The sequence below is a fragment of the Saccostrea cucullata genome, unplaced genomic scaffold (assembly GCF_032062105.1).
Source record: "Saccostrea cucullata isolate Sc308-1 unplaced genomic scaffold, CSIRO_AGI_Scuc_v1 ctg815, whole genome shotgun sequence".
Taxonomy (NCBI): Eukaryota; Metazoa; Mollusca; class Bivalvia; order Ostreida; family Ostreidae; genus Saccostrea; species Saccostrea cuccullata.
The window spans coordinates 1-12,770 of record NW_026941516.1 but is presented as its reverse complement, the minus strand read 5'-3'; the positions used below and the strand labels follow the sequence as shown (position 1 = coordinate 12,770).

The following is a 12,770-nucleotide window of genomic DNA, read 5'->3' as shown; positions in this document are numbered from 1 at the left end:
AGTAAGATTGAAGTTTCAGGAAAAGTCATAGTCAAGGTCAATTGCTTTTGCTGCAGTTGAATAGTTCTCACAAATACATAACGTCATATTAAGATTTATAAAAATATTTATGTGCTTTATTTAAAACTGAGCTAAACATTAATTTAAAATTAATGAAGTTAAGGTCAAAAGAAAGGTCAAGGTTAATAAATTTTGAAGCAATTGAAAAGCTTACATCAGTATGTATAAGCATATGAAATGTTACAAAATATTATGAATTGTTTCTTTAAAACTTCAGGTCAAGGTCAAATGAAAAAGTCAATGTCAAAAATTGATTCGATATGAATAGGTTACATCTGTGCGTATAAGCATATAAAGTTGGACACTGATCTTAATAAAGTAAAAAAAAATGTTGATGCAGTTGAATACCTTCCATTAGTATATGTCAGCATGTGTAGTTTGACGACAAATTTTAAAAAAGTGAGGTCAATGTCAAAAGAAGGGTCAAGGTAAAAAAAATTTGATGATGTTTAAAAACTCTCATCAGTATGTACCAGAATGGGAAGTCTGATAACACTATCCTGAATGGTTCCTTTAAAATTGAGCTAAATTAAGAAAAGTGAGATTAACGGAAAGGTCAAACAAGAGGCCCATGGGCCACGTCACTCACCTAATTACTGTGGCTAGAATCAAGCAAAATGATAAGGTCGTCCCGACTCTAAAAGGGGGTATGATTTGAACAAATTTAAATCTTAGCAAACTAACACTTTTATTGCAGTCCTACCCTACTCCCTGTGGTCATTACTTTAAAAAAATCTGATATACACAACTTTGATCATCCATTGTGACCCTTCCAAACACAGGGGAACAAATGCATGACTTGAATCTACACTACCCGAGGATACTTATATAAATATGACTAATCATGGCCTTGCTGTTCCTGAGAAGATTTTTTAAAAGATTTTCCCAATATATTCCCATGTAAAACTTTGACCGTCTATTGTGGTCCATCCCCTCTCAGCAGTCATGATATGAACAAAATTTAAATCTACACTACCTGAATATGTTTCCACATTAGTTTCAATTCTTTCCTGGTCCGGTGGTTCTTGAGAAGATTTTTGATTTTTCCTGTTTATTCCTATGTAAAACTTTGATCGGCCATTTTGGCCCCACCCCTACCCCTGGGGGTCATGATTTGAACAAACTTGCATCTACACTACCTGAGGATGATTCCACATGAGTTTCATCTTTCCTGGCTCAGTGGTTCTTGAGAAGAAGATATTTTAAAAATGCCATTTTCATAAACTCATAATTATCTCCCATTAGAAGAGGGCATGGCCCTTCATTTGAACAAACTTGAATCCCCTTTACCCAAGGATACTTTGTAGCAAGTTTGGTTGAAATCGGTTCTATGGTTCTTGAGAAGAAGATGAAAATGTGAAAAGTTTACAACAACGCCAATGACAATGACGACAGACAACGGACAAATTTTTATCAAAAAAGCTCACTTGAGCCTTTGGGGCATGTGAGCTAAAAGCTTTTAGAAATGTGTCCTCTTTAAAATTTGTTGCATATCCTCTATCATATATGGAAGGAAAATCACAAAGTTTTTCATACCCTAAGTCAATTGGTAAAGTTTGAGGCTGACTAGACTTAAAAGGCAGGAAACCATGATTTTGACCTTGACCTAGAAACGTTGTTTAAGGTCACTGCACATATATTGACCAGGGCACTCTCTGGGTGAAATATGAGCCCCATTGGACCAAGGGGAGAGAAGATATGTACTGGACAAAGATTTGTCATATAATTCTGCTATGACCTTAACCTTTGACCTAAAAACATGGTTCAAGGTCACTGCACACCCTTTAACAAAAGACACTCTGTGAGTGAAGTATGAGCAGGATTGGCCAAGGAGAGAGAAAATATGCTCTGGACAAGAGATCTCGGATGGACGGACAAACTGATCACTATAGGGCACCGCAGAGCGGGGCTCTTATTAAGGACACATGCAACGTATCTTACCTACTAATAAGTATTCAAGATATTATTAAAATTATTAATTTAAAGCAGAAAACAACGTAAATATGCATACACCTTTGTTTCTTTATCCAACCTTTGTTTAGAAGAAATGTACAACAGTATAATTTAGGCCATCTAAAGTTAATTCCTTGAATCATGGGCCTTTTTTCAAGAAATATACTGTAGATCACTAAATTTTCGCGAGATAGTCATTGACTCTTGATTAGCGAGACAAAATTTTCGCGAGTTGTGATTATTGCTTTATATATTCTTAAGGAATACTATTATACGCGAGAATCAAATTTTCGCGAGCACACTGTCTCGCGTAATTACGCGAAAATAAAGTTCTCGCGAATAAAAAGTGATTTACAGTAATGAGGGAGGGAGGCTTTTTTTTTTTTTTTTTTTTTTTTTTTTTTTTTTACATTTTATTGCCTCTAAATCATCATAATGCAGCTTTTTACAATGTTCACATCCTCAAAAATGATAAGGGAGGTGATTTGTTTTTATTTTATTGATTTAGCAATAAAAAGGGTCAATGAGGCACCCTTTGAAGAGATGAGGGAGGACCTGAGAACCAAGAAATTGAGTCGTATTTCAATAATGGTTGCAACAGTGGTCTATAAAGTCCAATATTGTTAAAGTTTGGACATGATTTGAAAATTATGTTTCTGGATCACTGCAGCTGCTGGCCTTGAAATTGTTAAACTACCTATGCCTTTGATGATATGGAACCTGCATGTAGATGCTTAATATAATACATTTAACGTATGCAGGTCAGAAAATAATGTTACCCCCACTCCTTTCATTCAAACTAAAATAACAAAGTTTATTAGAATTTATTGTCCAAATCTAATACTAGTACTCTTTCTCAGTAGAGTAACAATAAATGATCAGATATTTCTAATCTGGTAAGTACAATGTACTAATCATCAAATTTGATTTTCTTTCCTTGAAATGTTTGTATTTGTGCTTGCTCTTTGCGTTTCTTGCTTGCAATCCATGATGGATGTAACTTTTCATTCTTGACTTCTGGAAAAGAAAATTGTTCATAACAAAAATGGGTCGTCTTTTGAACTTTTTAATTTGATTAAATTTAGAAAAAAAGGATGCTATATTGGTCCTTGATGAAAACAATTATAACATAACACCTTGACAATGTTACTGTTTATACTTACTTTGAACACTTTTAAACAGGAAAAGTAGGTAGCGGGGTACTTACTTGTAAAGATTTTAATTTTTGCAACTAGAGAAGAGTAAAAAAAAAATCAGAAATAACAATCTTAGGATGACAAGAGTCCCATGAGCCACATCTTAGTCACCTTGACTTGGCTGTTCTTCATCAGGTTTTTTCGATTGTACTTTGATTACCTATTGTAGTATTGTGGCCCTTAACCAGGGGGGCATGAATTGAACAATTTAGAATCTACACTAGGTCAGTAGCTACAGTAAGAAGCTTCTATATACATGTATAAAGTTTCAGTTTTACTGGACCAGTGGTTCTTGAGAAATTTTTTAAAGATTTTCCCAATATATCCATATTGAATGTGAAAAAATACCCATAGTGGCTCCAGCCAACCCAAAACATAGGAGGGCATGATCTGAACAATCTAGAATCAACACTACCTCAGGAAGCTTCCACATACATTTTAGCTTTTCTAGCCCAGTGGTTCTTGAGAAGAAAATATTTGAAGATTTTCCCTATACATTTCAATATGAAAATTTGCATCTCTATTGTGACCCCACCCTATCCCCAAACATGGAGGGGCATGATCTGAACAATTTAGAACCCACACTACCTCAGAAAGCTTCCAAATAAGTTTCATTACATGCAGCTTTTCTTGCACAGAAGTTCTTAAGAAGAAGATATTTAGATTTTTCCTATATGTTCCGATGTAAGACTTATTTCCTATTGTTGGCCCTACCCTAACACCATGGGTTATAAATTGAATAATTTAAATTTTACCCTACCTTAAGAATCTTCTACATAAGTTTCTGCTTCAATGCTCCAGTACAACTAGTAGTTCTTGAGAAAAAGATTTTTAACTGACCCAACCTTTTTTTCATAGGTGTCAGAAGCAAATTAAAAGTAGGGGGTCTAAACCAACAAAAAAAGGTAAACCACAATTTTCAATGCCTATATAATGTCTATCTTTGCAAAAAAAAAGTGGGGGGGGGGGCTTAGCCCCCCCCCCCCCCCATTTTCGATGGCTATGTTTTTTGTCTTTAATTGATTATACATGTCACATTGTGTACATGTATCCCTCTTGAAAAGGAGGACTTTGGCCCTCATTTCAACAACTCCTATTCTCCAAAGGATGCTTTGTACTAACTAAACTTTGGTTAAAATTGGACTAGAGGTCCTTGCCAAGAAGTTGAAAATGTGGAAAGTTTACAGATGAATTGATGTACCAATACATGACAGACAATGGGTGATCAGAAATGCTTAATTGAACATTCAGCTTAGGTGAGCTAAAAATACTTAGTACTTTAATACATGTAGTTCATGTACTTTATACATATATGTTGATATTTAGCACATATAGCTCACCTTTTCTAACAGGGTCTTGTGTTTCTTTTGACCTGTAATAAATTATTTAAACATCATTAATCAAATACATATAGATTTTCATTCCTGAAATTAAAAAAAAAAAAAAAGCAATTGAATACCAGTAAATAAGTAATTATAATGATATACTTCTTAACATTTTATGTGTGTATGAAAGTATGTAAGCTGAAAGTTAAGGGGTTAAACTTTGGGAAAGTCAAAATAATGTTTTAAAACATTTTAAAAAGTTACTCAAAGTTTTATGGTCTACCGTCTAGGTCATGGGATCAAAATCATTAAATGTTTTGGAAGGTATAATTACTGGTAAAGTATTTATCAAATATGAGACCCCCTTCTCTTCTCATTCAGAAGTTATGACCAAGGTTAAAGTTCTGTGACAGACAGCTAGATAGACAGAATGACAGACAAATAAGATTTAATGTTACAGCATACTAGTAAAAGGCTATTTTAATTGTCACTGAATTATAAATACCTGAACTGCTTGTTTTGATTAGGATTTGTATTTGGAAATCCCCTATTCCTTTTATTCTTTTGAAAGTTTGAGACAGGTTTTGATGTCGTTTCCTTCTTTGACTCATTCCTTTCTTTGGTGCTTCTTCTCCAGTCTCTTTCAGACAGTGAGCCGAGGAATGTAGATCTAAACGCATGTTTTCCCCTCTCCAGTTCCTCCTCCTCATCTCCATCATCTGCATTCTCTCCCTTTAACCTGTAACTATCCTCTTGATTATCATCTTCATCCTCTTCACCTGAATCATCACTTGTAACAAAAAAAGCATCTTTCTTTTTGTGTTTCTTTGCCTCTGTGTCTAAGGATTTTGATTTATCATCTCCTGTTAGAAATGAAGGCACAGAATCGGTTCGTATCTCACTTTCACTATCCAAATCATCCATGTTTAATTTCTTTATTACCATTTCTGAATGTTTGCTTTCCTGCTTTCCTTCTTTTTTTCTTTCTTTTATCTGTTTATTTTTATTGGTGTTGGGTTTAGATGAATCTGTTTGTACTGTAGATTTATGTGGTGTCTCTGTTTGCTGTGTTTCTGACTCATTCTCAGAGAGTTCCTCACTGTTGACAGAATCCTCCTCAGAATTCTCCTCACTCTCTTCTTCTGATTCCATATCAGATCCCCCTCCATCTCCAGGAAACCCTGGATTAGCTGGACTGTCTGTAGCTTCCTGTGCTGAATTGTCTGAACTTTTCTTCCCTGTATTTATTTTCTGAATTTTGTCCAAACCTTCTTCATCTCCTTCCAGTCGATTCTGTAAATAAGATTTCACCAAGACTTCTCCAGCTTTGACATTTGTGATGATTTTGTCAACACGATTCTGTTTCTGTTTTTTGATTCTTCGACCTGAATTTCGACTCATCAGAAAAGCTGCCAAAGACATCCAGTCCTCATGGTCTCTGCGGAATTCTTTCACAGAATCTTGTAAAATCTTGTGATCTGTCAGTCTAGCCAGTGCCTTGGTTTCCAAAGAGGCCTTTGGCTTTAAATACACACAGATTTGAAATAAGTTAACATATATTATCTATAAACAAACTTTACTTTGTATCCACAGACACATTATCATTCGAGTATTCATATTCAGTGATTGTTTTGGGGGATCAGCTTTTCTGTTAAAAGTCATTTTAGCTTTCAAATACTGTAGACATACTTTTAACCCATGTTGTAGTAAGAACATTACACTAAGTAAGCAGTCACAAACTCTCTTTGGAAATTTGTCATTGTATACTTAAAGTGTTAATACTTCCTAACAGTCTTCAATCCTTACATTGTATGAGATCTTTATAATAGTTTTAGTTTCTTTCTTTTTTTAAGAAAAAAATACATTTCTAAAAAATATAAAAAATTTTCATACAATGATCTGAATGATAAATTAACATACCAAAGTATTCTTTAAAACAAGAGGCCCAAGGGCCACAACACTCACCTAAGAACCTTTGACCATGCTGTTCTTTACCAGATTTCCCCCTTGTAATACCTACCGTGGCCCCGTCCTACCCCTAGTGATCATGATTTGAACAATTTAGAATCTGCACTACCCCAGGATGCTTTCATGTAAGTTTCCGTTTTTCTGGCCCAGTGGTACTTGAAAAGACGATTTAAAAAAAAAAAATTCCTGTATAATTCAATGTAAAATTTAGAATCTACACTACCCCAGGATGCTTTCACATAAATTTAAGTTTTTCTGACCCAGTGGTTCTTGAGTATAAGATAAAAAAAATTGCTATATATTTCTATGTTAAACTTGGATTCCCTATTGTGGCCCTGCCCTACCCCCGAGGGTCATGATTTGAACAATTAAGAATCTATACAATCCCAGATGCTTCCCCATAAGTTTCAGCTTTCCTGGCCCAGTGGTTCTTGAGAAGAAGATTTTTAAAGATTTTTCCTATATATTTCAATGTAAAACTTGAATTCCCTTTTGTGAACCTGCCCCACCTGTGAGTATTATGTTTCGAACAATTTAGAATCTACACTACCTCAGGATGATTCCCCATAAGTTTCAGCTTTTTTGGCCCAGTGGTTCTTGAAAAGATTTTTAATGACCCCACCCTATTTTTGTCTTTTTTTGATTATCTCCCCTTGTGAGGAAACTTGGTCCTTCATTTTAACAATTTAAACTCCCCTTCACCAATGGATTCTCTGTGCCAACATTAAGTAAAATTATTCAAGTGGTTCTTGAGAAGAAATTGAAAATGTGAAAACTTTACAGACTGGATATACGAACAGCTAGACAGACGGACAAAATGTGATCAGAAGAGCTCAGGTGAGCTAAAAATATAAGAATTTGAAGAAACAAGTACTTAATATAGCCTAAAAATTCTTACCTCTTTGCAAACATTTGCGAAAGAAATGGTATGTCCGATAGCATATTTTGCTATGCGGTCTGGTTTTAAGTCCTGTAAAGAATATCAATGATATCAACATAAAATAGTCTTGCACACTTCATACTTCTAAAAAACTTTAAATTCAATGATGAAGGTTTCTAGTGAGATAGTATTTAGTTTTGAATAATAAATGACTGTTTATGTACATCTTCCTTGACCATTACTTACTTTTAAGACTTGTACTTCCTCTACTAATCTTTCTGCTTTTCTTTTATTTTTCTCAAGTAACTTCTCTGGACCCCTAAAAGAATAACAAAGATAAATACTCATTTTGTTCTTTGTATTGTATTAGGAAATTTTTTCCTAAAATTTGGTGCTGCATTTCACTTACATTTCATGTGACTTAATTTCATGAGATAAAAGCATGATTTCATTTATTTGCTAGATATTTTTTTTTTTGCATATTCTAAAAACTTACCATTCATATTTACATCCAAAAAATTAACAAATTGAAGTTCTTATAAAATAAATCTTGAATAAGTCTTTTAATCATAATTTATTAGGAAAACATTCACTGTATAATTTTTTTTAATTTCTTCACTCTACAGTACTGTAACCTGCAATATTATAATATAATAGGGCCATCTTTTAAAAAATACAGTCCCTGAAACGTTCTACTTTCCCACCTGAACGGTGAACGAACGCAGAACGAACGGTGAGCGAACGGTGAACGAACGCAGAACGAACGGTGAGTGAACGATGTGCGAACGCTGAACGCAACTTGGTGAACGATATGTGAACGGTGAACGGTGAGTGAACGCAGAACGCGAACGGAGCGCGAACGCGAGTGCAAAGTGAACGGTGAACGAACGGTGAACGCAAGATGAACGATTTATTCGGAATGCCTCCGATCTTTTCCTTGCACTGAAATTATTCTATAATTCTAATTTCAGGTGCTTTAATATAAAAATTAACAATAGATAAACAAAAAAAAAAAATAATAAAAACATTTTTTCTGTACATATATGTACCTATATTTTATTTTATACGATTTTAATTGCCGTAAAACATGTGTATTTGTTACCGAACGCGTGTAGTTTGAATACAGAATTTATCTATTTATATAGTAAATATGCTTATTTTTTAACTAATAAGATAATGTGGACTTCAGAAGATAAAACTACTACTTATAGAATGAATTAATTACATTGTATGCGGTACATACATGAACGAACTAATTATCGCTTGTATACAAACAATATAGTAAGTCGTACAGTATTATGTTCTCGTCAAATAGTGTGCCCTATTGTGATAATCCGTACAGTTTAGATGTTTAACGTTTTTTTTCTCTGATGTTCATTCATGTTTACTGGTTATTGTGGTCAAGATACTTTGAAGATTTTTAAATACACCAAAAATAAATATTTATTTTACAAATAAACATTTCTTAAAGCTTACATAAATATTTCGTCGGCGAATGTACATGCACATGGCATAATTTTCGGGAATTTGTTTATCAGTATTTAGCTCAGGAGCTTAATTTTTTTAATTTCTGCAAATGAAAAATTGATAAATAATTGGTAAAATCATTTTTAGAGATTTGAAAGCATTGAATCAATGGAAACATGGATATAAATTGTAATTTAAGTCATTTCATGCTGCGTTTTTTTTTTCCCAATCGTATTCCACTTTCTGCATATTATGAAATCCAATTCAATCAAATTTTACGGTCCACCTACATGTACACCTTCTGATAGAACAAACAAATCCGTTTTCTTAAGTCTGAGAATTACCTAAATAATTATTTATAATCTAAAATATTAAAATAAGTCTTACATGTATTTAGTACCAGAAAAAGCCAATGAATAATATTGATAATTCTTTGAAATCTTAAATCAGTGTTACATGTAAGCCGTATTTCGTTTTGAAAATACTACTGTTGGCACAAATTTATTCTAAAATATTATTGTTTAATGACTGTTAGATGTTGGTTTTAAGACTGATTTTCTTGAGTTACAATACACATTTGATATTAAGTAAAATGTACTGAAATTCTAAGAATTTTATTTCGGGAGAAAAGGCATGGGAGGGGGGGGGGGGGAGAGCTTAATTATACTGAATGGCAAACATATATTTTGGTACGGTGAAGGAAGTAATTTTCCATCTCTAATAAAAGATTATTTTAAAAAGTTGGTGTTTTCTAAAATTTAAAACCACACTATTAATTTAATTAGCTCTAAAAATATTTAATTAACTGAATATTTGTAGTACTGTTCATAATTCTAAGACCTACGTGTAGTTTGAAACACGTGTTACTGTAGGAATAATTTTTTGTGTATTCATGTCTTGTAAAAGACTTGCATTAATTATTATACATCCATTGGTGATTTGTCGTCTTTAACATTACAATAAATTCTTGCCGTGCGTAAAGCATTTGTACATTGCCTTTTTTTAAATTTAATATTTTAGCATCGTTCTACATACATGTACAGTAGGTACTTAATGTATTATTTTCCAGGGAAATTTCATGAATAAAGTAAACGTAACAGCTGAGTTATGACAATAAAAATATAAATACCATAGATAATTTTTGCAATGAAATAATTATTCTTCAAGCACGATATCTAAGTTATTGAATTAAAAAACGTGTAAATCCTTACCATCAAAAAAAATAAGTCCTTTCACTTCGGAGTTCCGAATGACAATAAAGACTGAATGATAAGTGAACGGTGAACGGAAGGTGAACGCAAAGTAAACGGAACGAAGAGCGAACGGTGAACGTTTTGTGAAAGGTGAACGCGAGCGCACGGTGAACGCAATACTGTGAACGGAGAGCGAACGGTGAACGCACGCTGAACGAACGGTGAACGAACGCTGAGCGAACGGAAAAATGGGAAAGTAGAACGTTTCAGGGACTGTATGTTTAGTTGCCCTCTCCCCACTGACTGGCCAAAAATTGCTTGACTCAAATTTTTTTTAACCCCCGTGAGACAATTATTTTTTATGTATTCAGGAATACACATTTTGAAAACTTGTGTTGATTTTGAAATATTCTATGAAAAAAAAATCCCACCTAGCTACCGTCCTAATTTTTTCACTCTGAGTTGGGAAAAGGCAATCAAACATTATTGAAAAATTAGTTGGACCACCCTACCTTTGTTTCTTCTGCAGTGCTGTTATTTGTCTTGTAAGCTTGTGGATTACGTGAACTTTCACCTTCTTAATTTGTCCCCTCATAGAGATAACCTAATTGTAGGGGAAAGAAAATTAATGTAATATGGTTCAATTTTTCTAAAAAGTACTGATAAAGTACACAAAACTTCTTTTAGAAAAGAATTATATGAAAACTTAATAATACTGTGTGCTTTTGCAACAGGGTCAGAATTCCATCAAATTTTAATATCTGATCAATAATCTGATCCTTTGATCTGCTCACTCAAGATAGCTACCAGGGACCTGAGGATACCCCATTCAGTGGTATCTCCTGGTGTCCCTTCTGATAAAGAGAGATCGTACTCATTAGCGACATTCAGGAAAATTAATGTAAAAGGAAAGGAAGCCATGGAGAAAACTTTATGGTTCCATATAAAACAAAGTCTAGAGCTAAACAACAAGGCAAAAGCAAGTACATGTACTTATTATATATTTTTGTACAGGAAAAACTGTAGTCATTCTCTTGGCGGCTATCGAAACCAGTCACAGTTTTCTGTTCGTGAAACATCAGGGCTTTCACTTCTGTAACAGAATTCTGAGATACTTCCAAATTCTTATAAGTGAACGTTTGATTGGATAATTGAATAGTCTTATTTATTCAGCATGTACACAAAGTTGCATCTTGGTGCAGTGATATATAGTATTCAATCTTGAATGCTTCGAAAACAATGCATATAAAAATTGCTCAACAAATTGCGTTCTCCTTGAGAGACTTTGTACTCAAAGTTCAAAAAGTGTTGTCCGTTTTGGGGTATAAAAAGCAATAAATTATTTATTAAAGTTATACAGCCAAATTAAGCTATATGGATTAAACAAGAGACTGTGCAAGACCTGAACAAAGCTGTATAGCTAATTCAAGAGACTGTGATAGGCCTGTTTTTCATTGGCAAGAGAAAATATATTGATTGACCAGGAATGCACACTATAGTTACATACTCGAATTGTAAAGTTTTTGATCCAGGGATGGGGTAATTGAATAAAGTAATTGTAATTGAACGTAATTAATTACATTTATTCGAGGTATTGGAAGTAATTTGTATTTGAGCAAGCCTTCAATTACAAGTAACTGTATGTGTTTATAAAATACATTTATAAAGAGGTCATGTATTTTTAATTACTTTTTTATTACATTTCAATTACTTTTTTTCAAAATGAAAGTTTATAAGAAAGGTTTCTTACACTGATACACAGTTTTTATACTAATAGGTGTAACAGGAAAGGAGAAAATGTATGGCTGGACCGGGAATCGAACCCGGGACCCCTGTATCTCTAGTCAGGTGCTCTACCTACTGAGCTATCCAGGCCGATATCCACGGCCCTAACCATTACATTCCTCCCTCCTTAAATGGTCTTCGCCCTCGAAGACACAACCCAAGTTCTTATTGCCCCTGGCAGGACTTTCACCTGCAATTCCAGGGGTGGTCAACGGCACCAAATCTGTAACAGGAAAGGAGAAAATGCATGGCTGGACCGGGAATCGAACCCGGGACCCCTGTATCTCTAGTCAGGTGCTCTACCTACTGAGCTATCCAGGCCGATATCCACGGCCCTAACCATTACATAGGTTTATACTACCTATTCCCACATTTTGAAAATGTCAGTTCTACCTGCAAATTTGCAAATTACAATGATTTTAAGATAGTTAATTTGTAGTTAATTTGTTTTACAGTAATTCGACTTACTACATACCCTTTTAGATTTACCTGTATTCAATTCATTTTAAGATAGAAAATAATGAATGGATTTGTGATAAATATTATTTATTTCCTTCAAAAATATGGATTTGAGAAAGTTACAAAAAAGATCTTGTCATACACCATACTGGTGTAGCATGGACTTGTGTTTGTACAATAAGTATATGTCTCATAATGTTTAATTTGTTTATACCGTGTGTCACACTGCCAAATGCACTAAAATTGAAAAATCAATGTAGATCTGATTGTAATTGCAAGTAATTGACAAAATTATCATGTATTTGAAAGTAATGGACCCCAAGCCTGTTTTGAGCTAGCTTTTAAACAAGAAAGCCTAATGATCAAACTGCTGGCAGTGGCAGTACTGCTCATGGTCTTATTAGATCAGATGACCAGCTTTTTCACCTTATTATTTAAGGCAACCAGATCAAGAGAGGCTGTCGTAGCCACATCGAGGTTTCTG

At 33.9% G+C, this 12,770-nt stretch overlaps 1 protein-coding gene across 1 annotated transcript; it reads right to left on the bottom strand.

The window, feature by feature from the left end:
• Positions 1-2,822: 2,822 nt before the first annotated feature.
• Positions 2,823-12,766, bottom strand: LOC134257977 (serum response factor-binding protein 1-like; the record flags this gene model as incomplete). The annotated part of the gene is made up of 7 exons (XM_062740548.1): positions 2,823-3,030; positions 4,550-4,581; positions 5,040-6,055; positions 7,401-7,472; positions 7,629-7,701; positions 10,555-10,646; positions 12,713-12,766. Coding segments are annotated over 7 exons (1,446 nt in total), but the record flags the coding sequence as incomplete, so codon positions are not given.
• Positions 12,767-12,770: the final 4 nt, after the last annotated feature.